General features: G+C 46.0%; 1 protein-coding gene across 2 annotated transcripts in view; it reads left to right on the forward strand.

Moving 5' to 3' along the window:
• Positions 1–23,082, forward strand: part of FNBP1L (formin binding protein 1 like) — a 250,502-nt gene that overhangs the window by 158,517 nt on the left and 68,903 nt on the right. For both annotated transcript variants that reach the window (XM_030205455.1, XM_030205454.1), the window contains exon 8: positions 17,502–17,648. In XM_030205455.1, the coding sequence (XP_030061315.1) occupies positions 17,502–17,648 (147 nt within the window). The remainder of the gene's footprint in view (positions 1–17,501; positions 17,649–23,082) is intronic.

Consider the following 23,082-nt stretch of genomic DNA (forward strand, 5'->3'; position numbering starts at 1 on the left):
ATCTTTTTGGGGTTTAGGTATGACTGCAATCCATGCATCTTTCATTGTATGCGGAAGATCTCCACCAGAGCGTACATGGTTAAAAACCTCTGTCAGAAGAGGCGCCAGCTGGGGCGCAAAGGTCCTGTAAAATTCACTAGTGTATCCATCCAGTCCAGGTGACTTGCCATTTTTCAGTGTTTTAATTGCTACTAAAACCTCCTGCACCACAACCGGAGCCTCCAACTTTGCCTTTTGCTCTGGGACTAGAGATGGTAGATCCAACGCATCAAGGTATGAATGGACAGCCTCATCTTTTATTGATGGGTCCCGGGAGTATAGTTCTGCATAAAAATTACAAAATCTGTCCCTGATCTCTTGGGATGTTTTAAGAATATCTCCCCCTTTCCCTTTAACTCGAAAAACATTATGTTCAGTTTGTAATTTACGCAATTTTATTGCCAATTGTCTACTAATCTTATTGCGCTCCACATATCCACCCAGCCGTAACTTCTCATTAAGAAATACCAGGTCTCTGGACAATAGTGCCTCCAAATGCAGGCGCGCTGTTTGCAATGACTTATAAACTCTAGTAGACCCCGTTCGTTTATGCTTAAGTTCCAGATCTTTGATCTGTCCCCTCCAGTAAAGCATATCAGCTTCTTTTTTTCTTTTAAGTTTCCCTGCCACTTTCATGAAGTGGCCTCGGGTCACCGCTTTAAGGGCGTCCCATACCACTGATAAGGATGGTCCCGAGTTCATATTAAAATGTAGGTATTCCTTAAGTACAGCAACATATTCTTTACAAATAGTATCCTGACCCAACATGGTATTATTAAACATCCAACAAGAGCCACGCTTCACATTTCCTAAGCATGCTACTGATACCACACATGGTGCATGATCTGATATCGTAATATTTCCAATGTGAGCAGTATTATTCTGGCCTCCCAAGGATTTATCCAGAAAGAGATAGTCAATTCTGGAGTAAGTAGCATGTACTGAGGAATAAAAAGAATAGTCTCTGTCCAAAGGGTGAAGATCTCGCCAGGTATCATATAGGCCCAAATCTTGTAGAAAGTTGTTCAAGTGTTTAGCATTAATCTTATCACTCTTCGACACAGGACCCGACTTATCTACAGCCGGATTCAGGGTTGCATTAAAGTCTCCACCCAGGATAAGTTGTCCCTCCACAAAAGATTGAGTTTGTCTTTTAAGCAAACTGTAGAAGGTGGATTGACCCGTATTAGGGCCATACACACAGCCCCAAGTTACCGTTTGATTTTCAAGAATCCCTCGGACTAGGACAAATCTGCCCTGGGAATCTCTTTTCACATGCTGAATCTGTACAGGAAGGTCTTTCCGAAAGAGAAGTGCAACACCTCTTTGCTTTTTATTGGAAATGTCAGATGCAAAAAAAATCTTAGGGTATAAGGCATGGTGAAATAGATGTTCATGAGCACGTTTTAGATGGGTCTCTTGCAACATTATCACCTGCGGCTGTAGGCGGATTATCTCCTGCCAGATCATTTGTCTCTTTCTTGGTGCGTTAAGACCCTTCACATTAAGCGTGATTATCTTTAAGTTAAGTCCCATCCTGCCAAATACCTGACATTAATCTGATATATTGAACCCTGTAGGAAAACAGTTTAACCCTCCCTGTTCCTCCCCAACACCCCTCAACACAACAAAACTTCCCCTGAGTGAGCACGGCAGGGGGAAAGAACCCCCTGGCATTCTCACACTTCACAGGCAAGGCCAGCATACCCCTCCCCCACACTGCCCAGAACCAGAAGCCCCACCGGAACCCTGGCTATGACTCATCGAGCACCTTATGTTCGAACTACATCTTACATGTGTTATATTCAAAAAGAAGACTCCTCCTTCTCTTCGTAAAAAGAGAATGGTAAGAGAAAATAGAGGAAAAAAAGAACAGGTGTTACCAGTTCATGTTGGTAAATGGGTCTCTGTCAGTTTTTGTTTCTTAGCCTTGTTGAAGACCTGTTGCCACTGACGTATTTTCTCTCTGTTGTTCGCCGTTACTGCAGAAGTCACGGATTCTGGGCCCATAAGGCCAGCTTGTTGCAATACCAGTTTCGCACTGGCAGCCGTGCGAATTCTATGCTGTTTACCCTCCACTTCGAAACAAATTGCAAATGGGAATGCCCAACGATATTTAATATGGTGTTGATTCAAAACATCCAGTATAGGTTTCATGCTCCTTCTCTGCTGCAATGTAAAAGCAGAAAGATCCTGGTATACTCCAATCGAGGCCTCGTTGAATTTAAGATCAGCTTTCTGCCTAGCCAAGGTAAGCAGTTGTTCTTTATCAGTGTATTTCCAGAAGCGTACCACTATGTCTCTTGGCTTATTGTTCAGAGGTTTTCCCAGGGCACGATGGGCTCTCTCGATTTCAGGCACCTCATTACCAGGGGCAGCTGTTAGAATCTGCGTGCATAGCTCCTGTACTATACGAGTCACGTCCTCCTGATTACCCGCTTCCGGTACCCCTCGAAATCTCAAGTTAGTACGGCGGGCTCTGTTTTCGATATCATCCATTTTGTACTGCATGTCCTCTATTTGATTAGTAAGTTCATCCTCTCTCTGACGTATCTGAAGTACGTTTTCCACCTGTTCCTCGACCCTCATTTCAAGATCGTCAATACGGGTCCCAACTTCTTTGATCTCCCCTCTTAGATTATCAATACGTTCCACGATATCTGTTTTCATAAGCGCCAGATCTTTGCGGAGATCACGAAACAGCCGTGTGAAGTGCGGGCCTCTGCTGGTATTTGCATCCTCATCTGATCTCACTGACTCGGAGTCAGACGGCTCCTCGTTCTGAGAGGAAACATGGCGTCCGTCCATCTTGGAGACTCGCACGCTGCTCCGCGCTCCACTTTTAAGCGCTACAGCTTTTGATTTTTGGGACATCTCGCCTCAAGATATAACTCCAGTCTCCTCCGATATAGGAACAGGCAAAAATAGCGATGGTTGTGTGCTCAAATTAGCTTAAATCATAGGGTTATTCCGGAGCTCCGATTCTAGACCGCCATCTAGGGATGGTGACGTCACCGGAAGTCCGAAGCAGAGTCTGTTCTGCACGCCTCAAATATGGCTTGAGTGGTAGTCTCTCCAAAGCCTGGTAGAGACCCATCCCTTCTTGAGCCGTATAGGCCAATTTCACTCTTGAATGTGGAGGTTAAGATGCTAGCCAAGATCTTGGTGAATTGCCAGGCGAGAATATTGCCAGCTCTGATCCTTGAATCTCAGGTGGGGTTCATACACAGGGGAGAATAGTGGCAAAAAATCTTCATACAATCTTGTTAAGTTTGAAGAGAAATTGGTGGGAGGGGGCTCCTTCACTATTAATAAGTTTTGATGCGGAGAAGTGTTTGAGTCCACTGGAAGTTTTTGTATGTGACTCTAGAGAGCTATGGCTTTAAGGGATGTTTTATTTCTGCAATTAGAGCCCTATATTCCTCACCCAGTGCCAAGATCGTAGTTATTGGTAGACTCTGATATTATTCCAACTCTCCAGGGCATGAGACAGGGCTGCCCTTTGTCACCCCTTCTCTTTATTCTAACTTTACACCCTTTAATACGAGATATCCATGAAACTTCTGAGATTAAGGGAGTACAGATTGGCCGGATACATTTAAGATGGCCACAGTTGTGGATGACCTCTTAGTCTATCTCATTAATCCTAAACCTTCCTTAGACACTTTATTGTAGACGTTTAGGGAGTATGGAGACTATGCGGGATTTCATTTGAATCTTGCTAAATCTGAGGCATTTCTGTCTTCTCCACAAGTTCTTCTCCACAAGTCCGCCAGATGTGGAGTTCTAGCTTCCCCCTCCAATGGGCGGACTCTTTTTAAAAAATAGCTCAGGATATAGTTGACTATGGATGTTATTTCTCTGTATTCTATAAATATATCCAGAATGCTAGAAGAGACTAAAAGCTGTCTTGCAGGGTGGCGAGATTTGACCATGTTGTTGCTTGGAAGGATTAATTTAGTTAAAATGGTGGTATTGCCTAGGTGGCCATATCTTCTTCAAACTCTCCCACTTTATCTGCTAAAACACGACCAGCGTAAATTCAGTCAGCTGCTTTCTAAATTCTGCTGGGTGGCAAAGAAGCCGAAAATGCTATTTCACTAGCTTGTAGGGAATTGGAGCTAAGGGGGGGGGGGGGGGTTAGGACTACCAAATTTGCATGTGTACATTAAAGCCTGCTTGTTACGCCACCTTCGGGACTGGTTATTTAATAAATCCTGGCTTTACCCCCATTGGAATTGGAGAGGGCTTATTATGCTCCTTAGTTTCTTTTCTTTACTACATCATCCTAAGGCCCACCTTCCACAGTGGTTGAGGACTAGTATACTGCTCTATCTGCTCTGAGAAGTTTGGAAGTCTCTTATTTGGGGTTTAGTGGGGAGCTAGTTGGTTACGAACCTCTTATCAGGTTGGGTGGCGGTTAATTGAACACCTCTTGGATTCTGAAGGTCACCTTCTTCCTTTCATGGAACTTCAACAGACGTTAGAAGGTGGATGGGGACATCGCTATTCTTATTGTCAGTTAAAACGTTATGTGGGCTTGTTAGATGCAGCTCAACTCAAACTTCACATCGGATACCAAGTTATTGGAGTGGAGGAGTAGACTAGTGATTAGTGCAGTGGATTTTGATCCTGGGGAACTGGGTTCGATTCCCACTGGAGCTCCTTGTAACTCTGGGCAAGTTACTTATCCCTCCATTGCCCCAGATACAAATAAATGCCTGTATATACTATGTAAACTGCTTTGAATGTAGTTGCAAAAACCACAGAAAGACTGTATATTGAGTCCCATTTCCCTTTCCATGGCATTTCAGAGTGCTCAATTACCATTATCAGGGGCACATAGGGGCTCTTCTCTAATTTGAAAAATCAAAGCCACATAGGGTAATCAGGGCATTCTGGGAAATGGAGCTAGGGGTGACACTAGAATGTTGGGGATTACCCCTCCCTTACCTGAGGGAATGTTATTTTAGAGTCTGTCTTAGAGCTTATTTAAAATTCTAGTACTCTCTGGTGAAGAAAAGATTGATCTCAGATATTTTTAGAAAGACTTCAGAGTGGTGTGCTGAGATAATATTGCTTTTCAAGTTGCTGAAGCCTAGTAGTCATCAAAGGCTTTGTTCCTTGTATGACACACGCTGCCTCAGAGCTTTTGCTATGACTGACATAGCTTTTCATGGTTAATTCATCTCCTTTGTAGGATGCTACCTCGGCCTTTGGTCTGCTTCATCTTGCCATTGAAAGGGGAGTGACTCATCCCACAGACAGCTGAGACTGAAGACTGGGTCATTTATTTTCGCAGATGGGACCAGGTGGAAAACGGGACACTTTTGAATAGGAAAGAAAAATGGAATTTTAGGCCAAGCCGCAAGTTTTTTCTGCAGTCAGGCGTTTTTAACTATAAGCAGTGTTATGGTGGCAGCATGCAGCAGGGTGACCCAGTAAATTCTAAGAGGGAACTAAAGTAATCACCTGAACCCAAGAGCTGAATCCTACATGCTCTCCTGAAAACCTGCTCTAGCGACCAGAAACATTTTTGTCTTGTAATTCTGCTAATGCATGCTTTCCATGCTGGGTGAGCATCGTCTAGAATGCATGTAGTTGACTGATGAATATTGGTAAATGAAATGTCAGCATATCCTGAAATATTGCTCCATACGCTCATATGTGAGGCTGGATAGTCAAATATATTTACATTTAGGCCCTTTGCTAGTGTACTGCTCTCTCACTGAAAATCTCAGAAAAAATTATACAAAAATAAATCCATACGGCTGTATAAACAACCAATGAAATAGTGAATATTCATTAATGATAATAGAAATGTAATAGAAGCAGTTATAGTCCTGTGGCTACCTCCTGATCTAAATAAGAATATTACGCTTGTTATTGATTTATTTATATCTCACTTTAAACTGTATCTGTAAACTGCTTTGCTATTTGATGAAAAGTGATATGCCAAATGGTTAAGATCAAAGCAAATGAGAGCTAATGGAATTGAGTAACATAGTTATGAGACAATGAGAACATCTCAGATTTCTTACATGTCATTCACCATATCTGATTGAGTTCCAAGTATTTTTCGCACAGTGCCCCCCCCCCCACCCCAGTATAGTTTATTGAGACTTACTGTGCGCCACACTTTTACAAATCTCAGCATTGTACAGTACAATAAAGTATATATTAATGGTGATGCCATGTTCAGGGGAAGGTGCTAGCCGTCACCTCTCCTGCTCTCTTACCTGACCCCCCCCCCCTCCATTTCTGACTGATCAGTGCTCCCTCTTTGTTATTTGTGACTGGCTGATGCTGTCCACCAATGTCAGAGACTAAGTTTTATTCTCTTCGATTCCATATGGCGTCTAAATCCCTTCAGAAGGACGGGAGCTGAGCCCTCACGCATGAGGACAAGACGTAGTGGCGCTGACGCTGAGCTCCGCGTGGGTTTCTGAAGTAGCAGCAGAGGTCACTGCACTGATGGAGATCCTACTTGATAAGCAGCTGGCAACCCTGGAGGACTTCACCTGGGATATTGCACAATACCAACAGTGGCTGGGAGATGTGGAGGACCGAGTCCAGGGCATGGAAGCTACTCACACCTGCTTGTAGAAAGCACTTGAGAACTGCCAAGCCAAGCTGGAAGAAATCTTCACTTGGTTGGCATCCCAGAGTCGGTCCTGAAGATGGAACTTGTCAGATTTTTGGAAGCCTTGTTTACCCACGAGTTGAGCTTGCCCGCCCATGTGGGCCCTCTTCGCATGGAAAGCACACATCGCTTGGGGGTACCAAAGGCAGAAAACAACAAGCCTCGAGTGGTTATACTTAAGATTCTAAACTATGCCCACAAGGTTGCCATTCTTCAAGTGCTTCATGCAAAACACTCACTTACCAAAATAGGAAACTGCTTTGCTTCCACGGGGTGGCTGCTAAAAGAAGGGCCTTCTCCCTGTTATGATCCACTCTCTTTGCAGTGAAGATTCATTTTGTGCTGCAGGATCTCACCCGGCTCCATATACAACATTAAGGGCAGACTCATGTTTTTTTTTTTAACTTTGAATTTTTATTGAGAAAACATCTCAAACATAACAACGAGCCATTGGCTCCAGCACATGACAATGCAACAATTTAATTTTTATTTTAACATTATGCTTATAACCCTTTTATCCCCCCTATTCCCCCCACCCTTCCCCCACTCACAGACTCATGTTTTTGATACTGTGGAGGCTGCCAGGTTTTTTGTGGATGGTTTTGAACTGCTAACTGGTTCTAGAGGCACAGAGTCTACTACATCTTAAGTGGGGCCTACGTTCCTTTGGATTTCAGCTATGACCTTTGAACTGTTTACTGTATGCATGGCAGACATTTTGGGCCTTTCTGCTGCTTGATCCTTTCATGTACACTCTCATTTTTATATTTGCCTCTTCTTGGATTTGATATCATCTTTCCAGCTGATCGGGCTTCTTTATACCTGCCTGGAGCCCGCCAGTCTTTGGTCGAGATAGAGCAGGGGCCTTATTGGTCCCACAGTTGATATAACACTGTGCTACTCTATATTACCGCCAGGATTCCTGAGGTTTTCAAACATAACCTGCTGCACTGTGACTGTCTCTGCTGTCTTACTGGCTTCTTATATCGCTAAACCTGGCCTTTTACGCCCTAATAGGTTCCACTAAACTTGGCCTTCTACTGTTTTTGTTTATAGTATGGGTGTTTGTGGTGTGTATGTTGGTGATTGAGGGGCTCATATCTTTTGAGGGAGCTAATCGGCCTTCTAATTCTTTTGAAATGTTTTCTTGTATATCTGATGTATGTTTGACTAGTATGGATGTATGTGACAAATTGCATACCCTTTTTTTTTTATTATTATTAATGCAGTTTGCAACTTAAAGTGTATTATAGTCTCCAGATCTGTTTATCGGCCACATCAATTGAACAGCCAAACGCCTGATTTTCCCGCCGGACTCCAGATGAGGCAGAGCAGGTAACTTCGTTGGCTCGGTCGCAGAGGACTTTTCCTCTGCTTTTTCAGTACTAACTAGCTCCCCGTGGTACTATCTCTGGCAGCCTGCCACTTCCAGGCTGTGCTGCTGGTTTTACTGCTTATGTACATGGTTAACGCACGTACATGATTAGTGTGCATTAAAAATGTTAACGAGCCTATGACGGGATTGACAGTAATTGTTGTCCCTGTCTCCTCTGACAGTAAGGGGCCCTTTTACTAAAGCATAGCGTGCTAAATGCTAAGAAGTCCATGGGTATAAAATGGGCTTCTTAGCATTTAGGGTGCACTAATTCCATTAGTGTGCACTAAACTTTAGTAAAAGGGTCCTTTAAATGTGAGCACTGGACGGAGCTGTTGAAAATAGAACTACATTCATTCCATTTTTTATACTTCATATCCATGGTCTTTACTACTACTACTACTACTACTTAACATTTCTAGAGCGCTACTAGGGTTACGCAGCGCTGTACAATTTAACAAAGAGAGACAGTCCCTGCTCAAAGAGCTTACAATCTAATAGACAAGTGAACGGTCGGTCCGATAGGGGCAGTCAAATTGGGGCAGTCTGGATTCACTGAACGGTAAGGGTTAGGTGCCGAACGCAGCATTGAAGAGGTGGGCTTTAAGCAAAGACTTGAAGACGGGCAGGGAGGGGGCTTGGCGTAAGGGCTCAGGAAGGTTGTTCCAAGCATAGGGTGAGGCGAGGCAGAATGAGCGGAGCCTGGAGTTGGCGGTGGTGGAGAAGGGTACTGAGAGGAGGGATTTATCCTGTGAACGGAGGTTACGGGCGGGAACGTAAGGGGAGATGAGGGTAGAGAGGTAGTGAGGGGCAGCAGACTGAGTGCATTTGTAGGTAAGAAGGAGAAGCTTGAATTGAATGCGGTATCTGATCGGAAGCCAGTGAAGTGACCTGAGGAGAGGGGTGATATGAGTATATCGGTTCTGGCGGAATATGAGACGTGCAGCAGAGTTCTGAACAGACTGAAGGGGGGATAGATGGCTAAGTGGGAGGCCGGTGAGGAGTAAGTTGCAGTAGTCCAGGCGAGAGGTAATGAGAGCGTGGACGAGAGTTCGGGTGGTGTGTTCAGAGAGGAAAGGGCGAATTTTGCTGATGTTAAAGAGGAAGAAGCGACAGGTCTTGGCTATCTGCTGGATATGCACAGAGAAGGAGAGAGAGGAGTCAAAGATGACTCCGAGGTTGCGGGCAGATGAGACGGGGAGGATGAGGGTGTTATCAACTGAGATAGAAAGTGGAGGAAGAGGAGAAGTGGGTTTTGGTGGAAAGACGATAAGCTCGGTCTTGGACATGTTCAGTTTCAGGTGGCGGTTGGACATCCAGGCAGCAATGTCGGATAAGCAGGCCGATACCTTTGCCTGGGTCTCCGCGGTGATGTCTGGTGTGGAGAGATACAGTTGGGTGTCATCAGCATAGAGATGATACTGGAAACCATGAGATGAGATCAGGGAGCCCAGGGAAGAGGTGTAGATTGAGAAGAGAAGGGGTCCAAGGACCGATCCCTGGGGAACACCAACAGATAAGGGGATGGGGGTGGAGGAAGATCCATGAGAATGAACTTTGAAGGTGCGGTGGGAGAGATAGGAGGAGAACCAGGAGAGGACAGAGCCCTGGAACCCAAATGAGGACAGTGTGGCAAGAAGTAAGTCATGATTGACAGTGTCAAAAGCGGCGGATAGATCCAGGAGGATGAGGATGGAGTAGTGGCCTCTGGATTGGCAAGGAACAGGTCATTACAGACTTTAGAAAGTGCTGTTTCTGTCGAGTGAAGAGGGCGAAAACCGGATTGAAGCGGATCAAGGATGGCATGAGAGGAGAGAAAATCAAGGCAGCGGCTGTGGACTGCGCGCTCAAGTGTCTTGGAGAGGAAGGGTAGGAGGGAGATGGGGCGGTAGTTGGAGGGACAGGTAGGGTCTAGTGATGGTTTTTTGAGGAGTGGCGTGACTACAGCATGCTTGAAGGTGTCGGGGACAGTTGCAGTGGAGAGAGAGAGGTTGAGGATATGACAGATGGAGGGGGTGATAGTAGGAGAGATGGTGTTAAGTAAGTTGGTGGGGATGGGATCAGAGGAACAAGTGGTGCATTTTGAGGAGGAAAGAAGGCGGGCGGTTTCCTCCTCGGAGATATCAGGAAAGGAGGAGAAGGAGGTCTGGGTTGGTTGGTTGAGGGAGAGGGTTGAAGGGTGAAGAGGAGGAGGTGGCTTGGTAGTGAACTCAAGGTTGATCTTTTGCACCTTGTCGCGGAAGTAGTCAGCCAGTGATTGAGGAGAGAGTGACGGGGGGGTGGGAGCGGAGGGCACTTTGAGGAGGGAGTTAAGGGTGGCGAAGAGACGACGAGGGTTAGAGCTGAGAGAATTAGTCAATTGGGTGTAATAGTCCTGTTTGGCAAGGAATAGTGAGGACTGGAAGGAGGATAGCATGAATTTGTAGTGAAGGAAATCTGAATGGGTGCGAGATTTCCTCCAGAGGCGTTCAGCAGATCGGGCGCAGGAGCGAAGGTAACGGATGCAAGGGGTCAGCCAGGGCTGGGGATTAGTACGCCTTGTGGGACGGGAGGTGGATGGTGCAAGGGTGTCCAGAGCAGAGGAGAGAGTGGCATTGTAAGCGGAGACAGCCTCGTCAACAGACTCGGAGGACATGATGGAGGGGAGGAGATTAGAAATACTAGATGATAAGGTGGGAGGGTCAATAATCTGGAGATTCCTGGAAGTAGTGGTTAATGTTGGGCGGGGCTGAGGGGGAGGGTGAAGAAGTGTGAAGGTGATCAGGTGATGATCAGAGACAGGAAGAGCTGAGGTGTGGAAATTGGAGGGTGAGCCGGAAGAGGAGAGGACGAGGTCAAGGCAATGGCCATCACGGTGAGTAGGGGTGGTGGAACATAGCTGGAGGTTGAAGGAGGATGTTAGAGTGAGGAACTGAGAAGCGTGAGAGTTGGACAGGTCATCAACGTGTATGTTGAAGTCTCCGAGAATGAGGGATGGAGATGAGGGTTCAAGAAAAACAGAAAGCCAGGCATCGAAGTCGGTGAGGAAGGAAGGGAGGGATTTATCAGGGGGGCGGTAAATGACTGCCACTCTGAGTGGCAACGGGTAGAATAGACGGATGGAGTGGACTTCAAAGGATGAGAAGCAGTGAGACTGTGGTAGGAGGAGGGGTTGGAAGCTACAGGAGGGCGAGAGTAGTAACCCGACGCCTCCTCCACGGCCAACTAGGCGGGGAGTATGGGAGAAGATCTTTGATCTTATAAGCATTACACAACTGTGTTTTGAATTTCCACAAGAAATTCAGGACTATTACTTCATAACAAGGGGTAATTCACTGCTGCTTTTACCTCAAGTCATGCTTAATCTTATTGTCTCATTGAATAAAAAAATACAAGGATGGTTACCCCTGTTTAATGACTGAAGCTACACAGTGAACGCACGTGTATCATGAAGATTCCAGATTTTTGGAAGGACATTTAAGAAGACTTCAGCCAGGAATACTCTGATTTTATACTAGTTCAGGTACACTTGCTTAGATCCTAAAACCTGATTGAATGGCTGTCTGTCTCTTTTTATTGTCATGGTGTCTTGATTTATATTGGAAAACAGCTCAGAGGAGATTTAAACATGTAGGATAGCTTTCTAAGTGTTATCCAGGTAGGGAGCTGTTTAGGGCCATTAATTTAAAATGACGCTGGTATGTTATAAAAGGCTGGGTGAGCACTGAGCCTTTAATAAATATGTATGGTGCCATGCGTAACAGGGATACCATTTTAGAAATTAAAATGTTTTAAAAAAGCATCATTACTGGGGGGGGGGGGGGGGGGGAGGTTATAAATATAGGTAGGGCAGTATACACATATAACGGTGGTTCCCAAACCTGGTCCTGGAGGCACCCCATCCAGTCAGGTTTTCCGGATATCCACAATGAATATTCATGAGAGAAATTTGCATGCAGTGAGGGCATTGCATGCAAATCTTTCTCATGATTATACAAGTTTGGGAAACACTGATACATAAGGTGCACGTTTGCTTCTTAAACATGTCAGTGGCAGATTTTATAAACCTGCATGTCCTCGGGGAACAGAGTAAGGAGCTGCCCGTCAGAACTCAAAAGGTTTTAAAATGGAGATGGTTTTGAAAACTAGAGAGAAGTGAGCACTGTACCCCACTCGAGCACTCCTCCAATCCAAATGGGAAGTTAGCCAAGGATCATGAGTGACTTGGACCAGAATAAGTGCTGACACGGATATTTTCCCAGGTATGTTTGTTTGTTTATTTATTTATTGCATTGTATCCCACATTTTCCCACTGTATGGCAGGTTCAATGTGGCTTACATATTGCTAAAAAGGCGGTTACAAAATTATAGATTTGTAGAAGTCTAGTACACAACTCCTGCTCTGAAGATGATTATACCTTAAACCATGTCTCCCAAACTCCTTATACTCATCCCCAGTCTTCTCGTCTCCATCTTCCCTACACCATACCCCTCCCAATCTCTTTCCTTTTGTCTATCTTGCCTTGTTTACCTTTCCATGTTCAATTCACATATTCTTCAAACCTTACTACTACTATGTTTATTTCAGTTTGTAATATTCTCCTTTAATACTTTATAATTCTATTTACTATGTAAGCTGCATTGAACCTGCTGTGTGTGGGAAAGCGCAGGGTACAATTGTAATAAATAATACATAAGTACATGTATATGTGTACTGGTGTTCTAAAATATGGAATATGTGTATACCTTAAAGGAGAGCTCGAACCACACCACAGCGTATCTCCTTTAAATCTCTGCTGGCTGCTGCTTAAACCTACCTTTTTGTAAAACTGATGCTTCAATGTGTATACTCATTTCCATACGATGCCCAAGATTTTTAAAATGTACTCTTAAACCCTTATTAGCTCCAAAGCTGGATGTCTTTTAAAATGATTTATGTATGGGATGTAATATTAATGAAACTCTTGTCTTTGACTATTAAGTTTAATGACTTCCTAAGAGCTTTTCTCCCTTGTCCATCTCATGCTGGGAACAGTTCCCGTCCTTTCTCCTATAAGATTAATATCCTGGAGCAGTACTTCAGCTCCCTTTTTGTGTGACCAGAATGAAAGTCTCTCTTTCCAAATGCGATAGCTATCTGGAAAGCATTCGTGTCTACAAATTCTGAACTACGAAAGTCATTAACCCATCCACACACTGTATTGTGTGTTCCAACTAATGAGCTTTTCTGAGCTGGATCATATGGGTGGTTGTTCATTTATGTAAGCAGGTCAGTAATTGAGTTTGGGGCTTGTTGTGTCAAGCATGGAACCATGTTGAGCATATTCAATTTTTCATGCAGCTCATGGATTTTCACTGATAGTCACTAGGGGCCCTTTTACTAAAGGGTTGCCACACGGCAAATCGGAACTATCACAGGCCTAACATGGCCTCCGGTGGTACTTCCACCCCCAGCACGTGGCATTTCCGGTACTACTGGAAATTCCAGGAAAATATTAACACAGGGGGTACCTGGCGGTAATTGGACAGCACTGTGCGCTTCCCGATTACCGCCAAGTTAGCACTGGATCCCTTAACCACCATCTAAATGGGTGGCGGTAAGTGCTCCCCCTAAAATGGCCGCATGGTAAGTGCAAACTTACTGCATGGCTATTTCTTTTTTTCGGGCTTTTTACCCATTGTAAAAAGGGCTGCCGCTGCTAGTACAAAGCCCCTTTTACTGCAGCTTAGCGAAAGGGCGCCTAAACTACAATTTGCAATAAATTTGTTACAAAGCTGATAGTGCAGGAATACTTAAATAATTTTGGCATATCACTGTTTTTTATTGTGCTGATGGATTATATTTTGACAGAGTTGTCTGATACATAAACCTCATACACAGATGCGACGTGCAACCTAGATATTAAAAACCTAGGGGTCAATTCAGTAAAGGGCGCTAAAAGTTAGACACTTAAAATTTGGGCTCTCAACTAGTTTTCTGTGACAGCACGTTTACACGCCAAATCCGTTATAGGATACTGATGTAAGTCTACAGTAACATGTCTGACTTTAGGTGCACAATGAGAAATAGCTTTCTGGAGAAAATATGTGATATGTGGGAGTCTAAAGTGAGTGTCAAACCCATAACAAATAAAATTGTTAAAGTGAAAGTGGTCACTCAGTTATCAAACTGTGACTTACAATGCCCTCGGTGTTACGGAGCTATCATATATAAATGAATATGCCCGATTTGGGCTACCGTTTCTGCTCCAAGACACATCCTCGAGTAGACCACTGAAAGTGTATAAGTTTCAACAAAACAATCAAACAATGTGAAAATGTATCACTCCAACCACATATCATAAATCATAATGCAGTAAACGTCCCAACCAGTAATGTCCAAAAAATAATAGTAATATGTAAGCAACTTCCCAACTATGCAATTGCTTATCTGTAGTTGTGTAGTCAACGTTGCCGGGTTCTACAGAGCTCCGTTTCGGATGAACTTCTTTCTTCAGGAACTCCTACTACTACTACTACTACTATTTAGCATTTCTATAGCGCTACAAGGCGTACGCAGCGCTGCAGAAACATAGAAGAAAGACAGTCCCTGCTCAAAGAGCTTACAATCTAATAGACAAAAAATAAATAAAGTAAGCAAATCAAATCAATTAATGTGAACGGGAAGGAAGAGTGGAGGCAAGTGGTTACAAGTGGTTACGAGTCAAAAGCAATGTTAAAGAGGTGGGCTTTCAGTCTAGATTTAAAGGTGGCCAAGGATGGGGCAAGACGTAGGGGCTCAGGAAGTTTATTCCAGGCGTAGGGTGCAGCGAGACAGAAGGCGCGAAGTCTGGAGTTGGCAGTAGTGGAGAAGGGAACAGATGTAAAGTCTTTTTAAATAAGAAGCAAATGCTGTGTAGCCCAACTTCCTCCAAAATAACACTTTAGATGCAAGCATTTACAGTATGTCTGTGGCTGGTGTAAATGGGTATGCTTAAATACAAGTATTCTATCACGCGCGTTCTAAATAGTGGGAGCGTCCCCTCTGTGCCCAGTTATAGAATTGCTCTCGAGTGCACTTATGTGCATAACTGTTTATTAAAATTTCATATACAACCAGGCCGACAATAGGATCTAAGCGGTTCATAATTGTCTAAAAACGTAAAAACATAATAGAAAAGAATGCCATATAAATAATAGGGAAAGACCTACTACATTCAAATCGAGACCATACAAACATAAAAATAACCACACGGATATGCTGGATCACTATTCACAAGGGTCCTAATAGACCTTTCCTTCATCATCCAGCTGGATATTAAAACACTAGCTGAAAGAAGAAAGTTTTAGGAGCACTTTAAACTTTGTGAAATTTTCTTCAGCTGTATTGTGCTTCGGTAGCCCATTCCATAAGGAAGGGGCTAACCAAAAGAAGACTCTTTGTCGGGTTACTTCCCAGAGTGCTTTCGCTACGTAAGGAACTGCTATCCTAAATCCTGCAATGATCTCAAAATTCTTCTAGGGTATAGGGAGAGAACTCAAATAAAGCAATCGATGCAAATATGAGGTCTTATGGGCCATACTTAAAATTTTATTTTACACTTAACTGGGAGCCAGTGAAACCGTTTAAACAATGGAGTGATGTGGTCAAATTTCTAATAATCTAATAGCTGTATTTGGTAATGTTTGTAGGCATTTATGTAGCATATATGTTCCCACATATAAAGTATGACCATTTTACCCCCATTTTAGTGTTCTGCTGCTATTATCTTCCTGCGCCTAACTTATGGCACATTATATAGAATTACCCCCATATATCCCGATGAACTTGTTAATATTGTTGTACTGTAAGATGTGTCCTGCTTCATCTCTTGTTGAATTGTATAACTTTCTCTGGGTGTCATATGAAAACATTTTTAGGTAAAAGAGTATTTCCTTTGTCTCCTGTAGAAAATTGTCTCTCCTGTGTTTAGTCATTACAGAATACCATGTTAAGTGCGCTCTTGCCGCATTCATGCACCCACACTTATGAATGACTAATATAACTGTGGGCACCTTAATGTTAGGTGCCTTCACCACACAGCATCAGGGTTCCTAAAAGAAGGCTCCCATTTCTAGAATTGCCCCTTTTAGAAACAGTGAAAAATGTCCGCAGATAAAGACCATATGGCCTATCCAATCTGCTCATCCATGTCATCTGTTCTCCCTATCACTCCCTTTGTATTTCTCCCAAAATCTCTTGAATTCAGATACTGTTTTCGTCTCCTCCACTTCCACCAGGAGACTGTTCAACGAATTCACCACCCTTTCCTTGAAGAAGTGTTTCCTCAGGCTGCTTCTGAGCCTCTCCCCCTTTCACCTTCATCCTATGCCCCCTCGTTCCAGAGCTTCCTAGGGAGTGATAACTACCTCTCAGCATTACATGCAGTGTTAGCCAGCCAGAGGTATGCAGTGCCTCTTACCTACTACTACTACTACTACTACTATTTAGCATTTCTATAGCGCTACAAGGCATACGCAGCGCTGTACAAACATAGAAGAAAGACAGTCCCTGCTCAAAGAGCTTACAATCTAATAGACAAAAAATAAATAAAGTAAGCAAATCAAATCAATTAATGTGAACGGGAAGGAAGAGAGGAGGGTAGGTGGAGGCGAGTGGTTACAAGTGGTTACGAGTCAAAAGCAATGTTAAAGAGGTGGGTTTTCAGTCTAGATTTAAAGGTGGCCAAGGATGGGGCAAGACGTAGGGGCTCAGGAAGTTTATTCCAGGCGTAGGGTGCAGCGAGACAGAAGGCGCGAAGTCTGGAGTTGGCAGTACTGGAGAAGGGAACAGATAAGAAGGATTTATCCATGGAGCGGAGTGCACGGGAAGGGGTGTAGGGAAGGACGAGTGTGGAGAGATACTGGGGAGCAGATATAACTTTCCCTTATGATAGAACACCGTGGTAAGTACTAGTTAGGGAATTTGCCACATTCCAGGAAATACGTACCTTGTGCTATTTTACAGCATGTTGCCTGGTTCCAGCAATGAAATAACTTGTGATTGTAGCTAGTGCAGTCTATTCAATTCAATTCACGTATTTATATTACACCAGCTCCCTTCTGAGAGGCTTAAAGTGGATTACAAGCAAATGATATCAGACATACAAGTAAGATAGTACAGTAATTTGCAGACATCAATTCAAAAGCCAAATATAAAAATGTGACAAATTGGTTCAATATAGAGTAATATTAAGCTGAAGAATTCATCCTGAATATTTACTGAACAAAAAAGATTTTAATTTTCTATGAAAGCCTGCATATAAGAGAGTTTGCCTTAGATCAGTCGATAATTATTCCACGATATGGCAGCCTAAGTGGAATCAGTAATTCTTTTATAGCGCAAAGCCTGAACGGGCAGGTGGTTCTTGATCTGAAGAACAGTTGCACATAAATGCAGTGACCACAGTCACATTTCCCCCCCTGATGTTCTTTTCTTGTTTACAGCATCTCCAAGAAATGGATGAACGAAGGACTGTCAAGCTTAGCGAGTGCTATAAAGGATTTGCAGACGCCGAACGCAAAGTTATTCCAATAGTCTCCAAGTGTTTAGAAGGCATGGTGTTTGCAGCAAAGTCAGTTGATGAACGCAGAGTAAGTACAGCTGTTAATGTGGGGATTTTTCTTGGTTTTAGATATAGTAATACTGAAGCTTTATCTAATTTTTGTGTAATGCTGTCTGTACAAGAGCAAATTGTTTATAAATTAAAATAGATGACACAATAAGTATTCAAATTTTACTGCATTTAACTTGGTTTTGAGTAGTAATGAATTCTGCCAGCTAGTTTGGTAAACCTTTTATACTCAGTGTACATGATGGTAGAAAATGGCTAACTAACCCATTCAGGTTGTTCTGTTGTTCTTATCCACATTTCCCAGCTGTTATCCCTGTCCTAACTGCCAGCCATATAACATGATCTACCCAAGACAGCTCTGGTCATCTTTCTGGTTGTACTACACCCTCTAGAACACCCCCCCCCCCCCCCCCCCCCCCATTTGATTCACACACACCGCTTTTCCTACAAAGCATTGTAATAATCTAAATAGCCACCAGTATTAAAGTGACCATTGCCTGGGTATCTAGCCTCTTTACGCCCTGTGTCCATTTTGGGATGGTACCCTGCCACCACCAATCTGCTTGATATGACAGTTGTGTAGACTGCCAGATAGACTGTCAGATAGACTCTAAGCACCTGTGTTTTCACCAGGACTTTAAGTTCTTCAAAGTCAAATTCAGGTCTGAGGAGTGATGCACTGGACATCAACTTCTCTCTCCAGCAGCACAAGGACCTGGGGGGCACAGTGGTTGGGATCACCATAAGTGGCTATGTCAGGCAAGCATCTCATTCTCCTAGAGCTGCTTTAATAGCCTTTAAGGATCAGTTATCCACCATCAGTACTTTCCTTCTGCTCATTGTCTACCGAGACCGTTCGGTGGAGTTAGAGATCTTTTGAGAGAGCTGGGCAGAAGGAACCTCAAGACTAACATCAACAGAGTTGGATGCCAGTACCAAGCACCTTAACATCATCTGAGATTCCAGCTGAACCAGTTCTCGAGATTGCTTCCCTGGCATCAAGCAGCTTAGTTCCAGTTTCGATTTTTGGCTCAGAGACATGGCGTTAGCGTTACCTGTGCTGGGCCAAATTGGAAAAGCTTTAGAGAAGAAAGTGTTTTGGGCTGTTCAACTGATTCAATCGCCTTGGTGTCAGTTGAAAGACCCTTGAATAAAGGTTTGTGGCCTTCTCGACTCTTTTAATTTCAGATTCCAAATCTGAGCATTCCTGGTGGTTGACTCATGGAGCTGGGGAATCATGATCTAAAGATGATGATTCTAATTTTACCGTGTTTTAGACCTTTGATTCAAATTCATGTCATACAACAAGAACAGATTGATTCTTTATCCAGGAGTATTTAAATCGACTCAGCTCCTATGAGCTCTGTATAACTTATTATGGGCCTAATTAAGGCAATTCTGGAAATAGAGCTAATTTGGGTTTCCTCTGACCAAAGATGTGAAGATTTATGCGATCAAGACTTTTTGTTTTTTTTATTCTTAATTACTATTTTAATTTTTTTTAATGATTGCTCTTTACAGATTGAAAGTTTAACATTTAGATCAATGAAACAAACACCCATTTTCTCCGAGGACAAGCAGGCTGCTTGTTCTCACTGATGGGTGACGTCCACGGCAGCCCCTCCAATCGGAATCTTCACTAGCAAAGTCCTTTGCTAGCCCTCGCGCACCGCGCATGCGCGGCCGTCTTCCCGCCCGAAACCGGCTCGAGCCGGCCAGTCTTCTTTTGTCCGCACTCGGTACGGTCGTATTTTTCGCCGTGTCGAGCCCCGGAGAGTCGACCTCGCGCGTCCATATTGTTGAACGTGTTTTTTCTTCGGAAAAGCTTTTCTTCTACTCGGGAAGTGCTCCGGAACCCCTCCACCGGGTTCCGTTTCAATCCTCCCCGTATTTCCAGCTTTTGGCCCCGATAAGTTTTCTTTTGTCGTCGGGGTAGGCCTCTTTTCGGCCTCGGTCGAGATTTTCTCCCTCTAAAGTTTTTGGTGCTCTTTTTCCGTCATTTCGGACTTTGATTTCGCCGGCGTGATTTTTCCGCCCATGACATCGAAGCCTTCCAGCGGCTTCAAGAAGTGCACCCAGTGCGCCCGGGTTATCTCGCTCACTGATCGACACTCGTCGTGTCTTCAGTGTCTGGGGGCCGAGCACCGCCCTCAGAACTGTAGTCTGTGTTCCCTGCTTCAAAGGCGGACTCAGGTAGCGAGACTAGCCCAGTGGAACGTTTTGTTCTCGGGCTCTTCGTCGGCATCGGCACCGGGATCTTCGAGTGCATCGACGTCGTCAGCGTCCAGACCATCTTCCTCGGCCGCCCTTGCATCGAGTGCATCGAGGCATCGGGCCTCTGCATCGGCGCCGAGACATCGGATAGCTGCATCGACGCCGGTGGTACCGGGACCTCGTCTGCTGATGTCGTCGGACGGTGGTGCATCGTCAGGAGTGCAGGTGAGGGCTGTCCATTCCCCTGCTGGTGGCGGTGAGCCTTCGGGTGGGTCTCCTCCCACCCTGAGGGCTCCTGCGGTACAGCCCCCCCGAGACCGACCTTCTTCGGCCTCGGCCCCGAGGAAGCGACGGATGGATTCTACGTCCTCCTCGTCGGTGCCGGGGAGCTCCGGTGACATGCTTCGGAAGAAGTCGAAGAAGCATCGACACCGGTCTCCTCCCCGCGTCGGCACCGAGAGCTCTGGGTCGCCGAGGGATTCGGCACCCAGCAGGCATCGGCACCGAGAGGACCGCTCACCCTCTGTCCAAGAGGTGTCGATGCGCTCCACTCTGGACAGCCCGGAACAGCCTCCTCGCCCGGAACAGGTCCTGACGTCGACGCCTGCATCGACCTCACAGCCTTTCTCTGCAGCCGCTCTAAACGAGAGCCTCCGGGCCGTTCTCCCAGAGATTCTGGGAGAGCTGTTGCGCCCTACCCCTCCGGTACCGGCGGTGCTTGCGCCTCCGGTACCGTCGAGCGTGGCGCCGGCTGGCCCATCGCCCAGGTTGAGGTCCCCGACGTCGGTACCCGCGTGCGGTGCCGGCAGCGGCCACCTCCCAGGAAGGCTCCCCGACTACGTCGGCGGAGGGAGCTTCGCCGATGCGGGCGAGGGAGTCTACCTCTCGACGCCCCCATCGTGGACGTGGCTCCACTGAGTCGAGCAGGGCGAGGTTGCAGACACAGGTTCGTGAACTTGTGTCTGACACCGAGGGTGAGGCCTCGTGGGAGGAAGAGGAAGATCCTAGATATTTCTCTGACAAGGAGTCTGAGGGTCTTCCTTCTGATCCCACTCCCTCTCCTGAAAGACAGCTTTCTCCTCCCGAGAGTCTGTCTTTTGCTTCCTTTGTCCGGGAGATGTCTACGGCCATCCCCTTCCCGGTGGTTGTGGAGGACGAGCCCAGGGCTGAAATGTTTGAGCTCCTGGACTATCCTTCTCCACCTAAGGAAGCGTCCACCGTTCCCTTGCACCATGTCCTAAAAAAGACATTGCTTGCGAACTGGACGAAACCCTTAACTAATCCCCACATTCCCAAGAAGATCGAGTCCCAGTACCGGATCCATGGGGACCCAGAGCTGATGCGCACTCAGTTGCCTCACGACTCTGGAGTTGTGGATTTGGCCCTAAAGAAGGCTAAGAGTTCTAGGGAACATGCTTCGGCGCCCCCGGGCAAGGACGCTAGAACCTTAGACTCCTTTGGGAGGAAGGCCTACCATTCCTCTATGCTCGTGTCCAAGATCCAGTCTTACCAGCTCTACACGAGCATACACATGCGGAACAATGTGCGGCAGTTGGCGGGCTTGGTTGATGCTCTTCCCCCTGAGCAAGCCAAGCCTTTTCAGGAGGTGGTCAGGCAGCTGAAGGCGTGCAGAAAATTCCTGGCCAGAGGAGTTTATGACACTTTTGATGTTGCGTCCAGGGCCGCTGCTCAAGGTGTGGTGATGCGCAGGCTCTCATGGCTGCGTGCCGCCGACCTGGAGAATAGAATCCAGCAGCGGATTGCGGACTCGCCTTGCCGTGCGGACAACATTTTTGGCGAAAAAGTCGAACAGGTGGTAGAGTCTCTCCACCAGCGGGACACCGCATTCGACAAATTCGCCCGCCGGCAGCCTTCAGCTTCTACCTCTACAGGTAGACGATTTTTCGGGGGAAGGAAGACTGTTCCCTACTCTTCTGGCAAGCGTAGGTACAATCCTCCTTCCCGACAGCCTGCGGCCCAGGCTAAGCCCCAGCGCGCTCGCTCTCGTCAGCAGCGTGCGACTCAGCAAGGCCCCGCGGCTCCCCAGCAAAAGCAAGGGGCGAGCTTTTGACTGGCTCCAGCAGAGCATAGCCGACATCCAAGTGTCCGTGCCGGGCGACCTGCCAGTCGGAGGGAGGTTGAAAGCTTTTCACCAAAGGTGGCCTCTCATAACCTCCGATCAGTGGGTTCTGCAAATAGTCCGGCAGGGGTACACCCTCAATTTGACCTCAAAACCTCCAAATTGTCCACCGGGAGCTCAGTCTTACAGCTTCCAACACAAGAGGGTACTTGCAGAGGAACTCTCCGCCCTTCTCAGCGCCAATGCGGTCGAGCCCGTGCCATCCGGGCAAGAAGGGCTGGGATTCTATTCCAGGTACTTCCTTGTGGAAAAGAAAACAGGGGGGATGCGTCCCATCCTAGACCTAAGGGCCCTGAACAAATATCTCGTAAAAGAAAAGTTCAGGATGCTTTCCCTGGGCACCCTTCTCCCCATGATTCAGCAAAACGATTGGCTATGCTCTCTGGACTTGAAGGATGCCTACACACATATCCCGATACTGCCAGCTCACAGACAGTATCTGCGATTTCGGTTGGGCACACGCCACTTCCAGTACTGTGTGCTACCCTTTGGGCTCGCCTCTGCGCCCAGGGTGTTCACAAAGTGCCTAGCTGTGGTAGCAGCGGCACTTCGCAGGCTGGGAGTACACGTGTTCCCATATCTCGACGATTGGCTGGTAAAGAGCACGTCCGAGGCAGGAGCCCTGCAGTCCATGCAGATGACTATTCGCCTTCTGGAGCTACTGGGGTTTGTGATAAATTACCCAAAGTCCCATCTTCTTCCAGTGCAGAACCTCGAATTCATAGGAGCTCTGCTGGATTCTCGGACGGCTCGCGCCTATCTCCCAGAGACGAGAGCCAACAACTTGTTGTCCCTCGTCTCCCGGGTGCGAGCGTCCCAGCAGATCACAGCTCGGCAGATGTTGAGATTGCTGGGCCACATGGCCTCCACAGTTCATGTGACTCCCATGGCCCGCCTTCACATGAGATCTGCTCAATGGACCCTAGCCTCCCAGTGGTATCAGGCCGCTGGGGGTCTAGAGGACGTGATCCACCTGTCCACGAGTTTTCTCGAATCCCTGTATTGGTGGACGATTTGGACCAATTTGACTCTGGGACGTCCCTTCCAAATTCCTCAGCCACAAAAAGTGCTGACCACGGATGAGTCTCTCCTGGGATGG

The sequence above is a fragment of the Microcaecilia unicolor genome, chromosome 6 (assembly GCF_901765095.1).
Source record: "Microcaecilia unicolor chromosome 6, aMicUni1.1, whole genome shotgun sequence".
Classification (NCBI taxonomy): domain Eukaryota; kingdom Metazoa; phylum Chordata; class Amphibia; order Gymnophiona; family Siphonopidae; genus Microcaecilia; species Microcaecilia unicolor.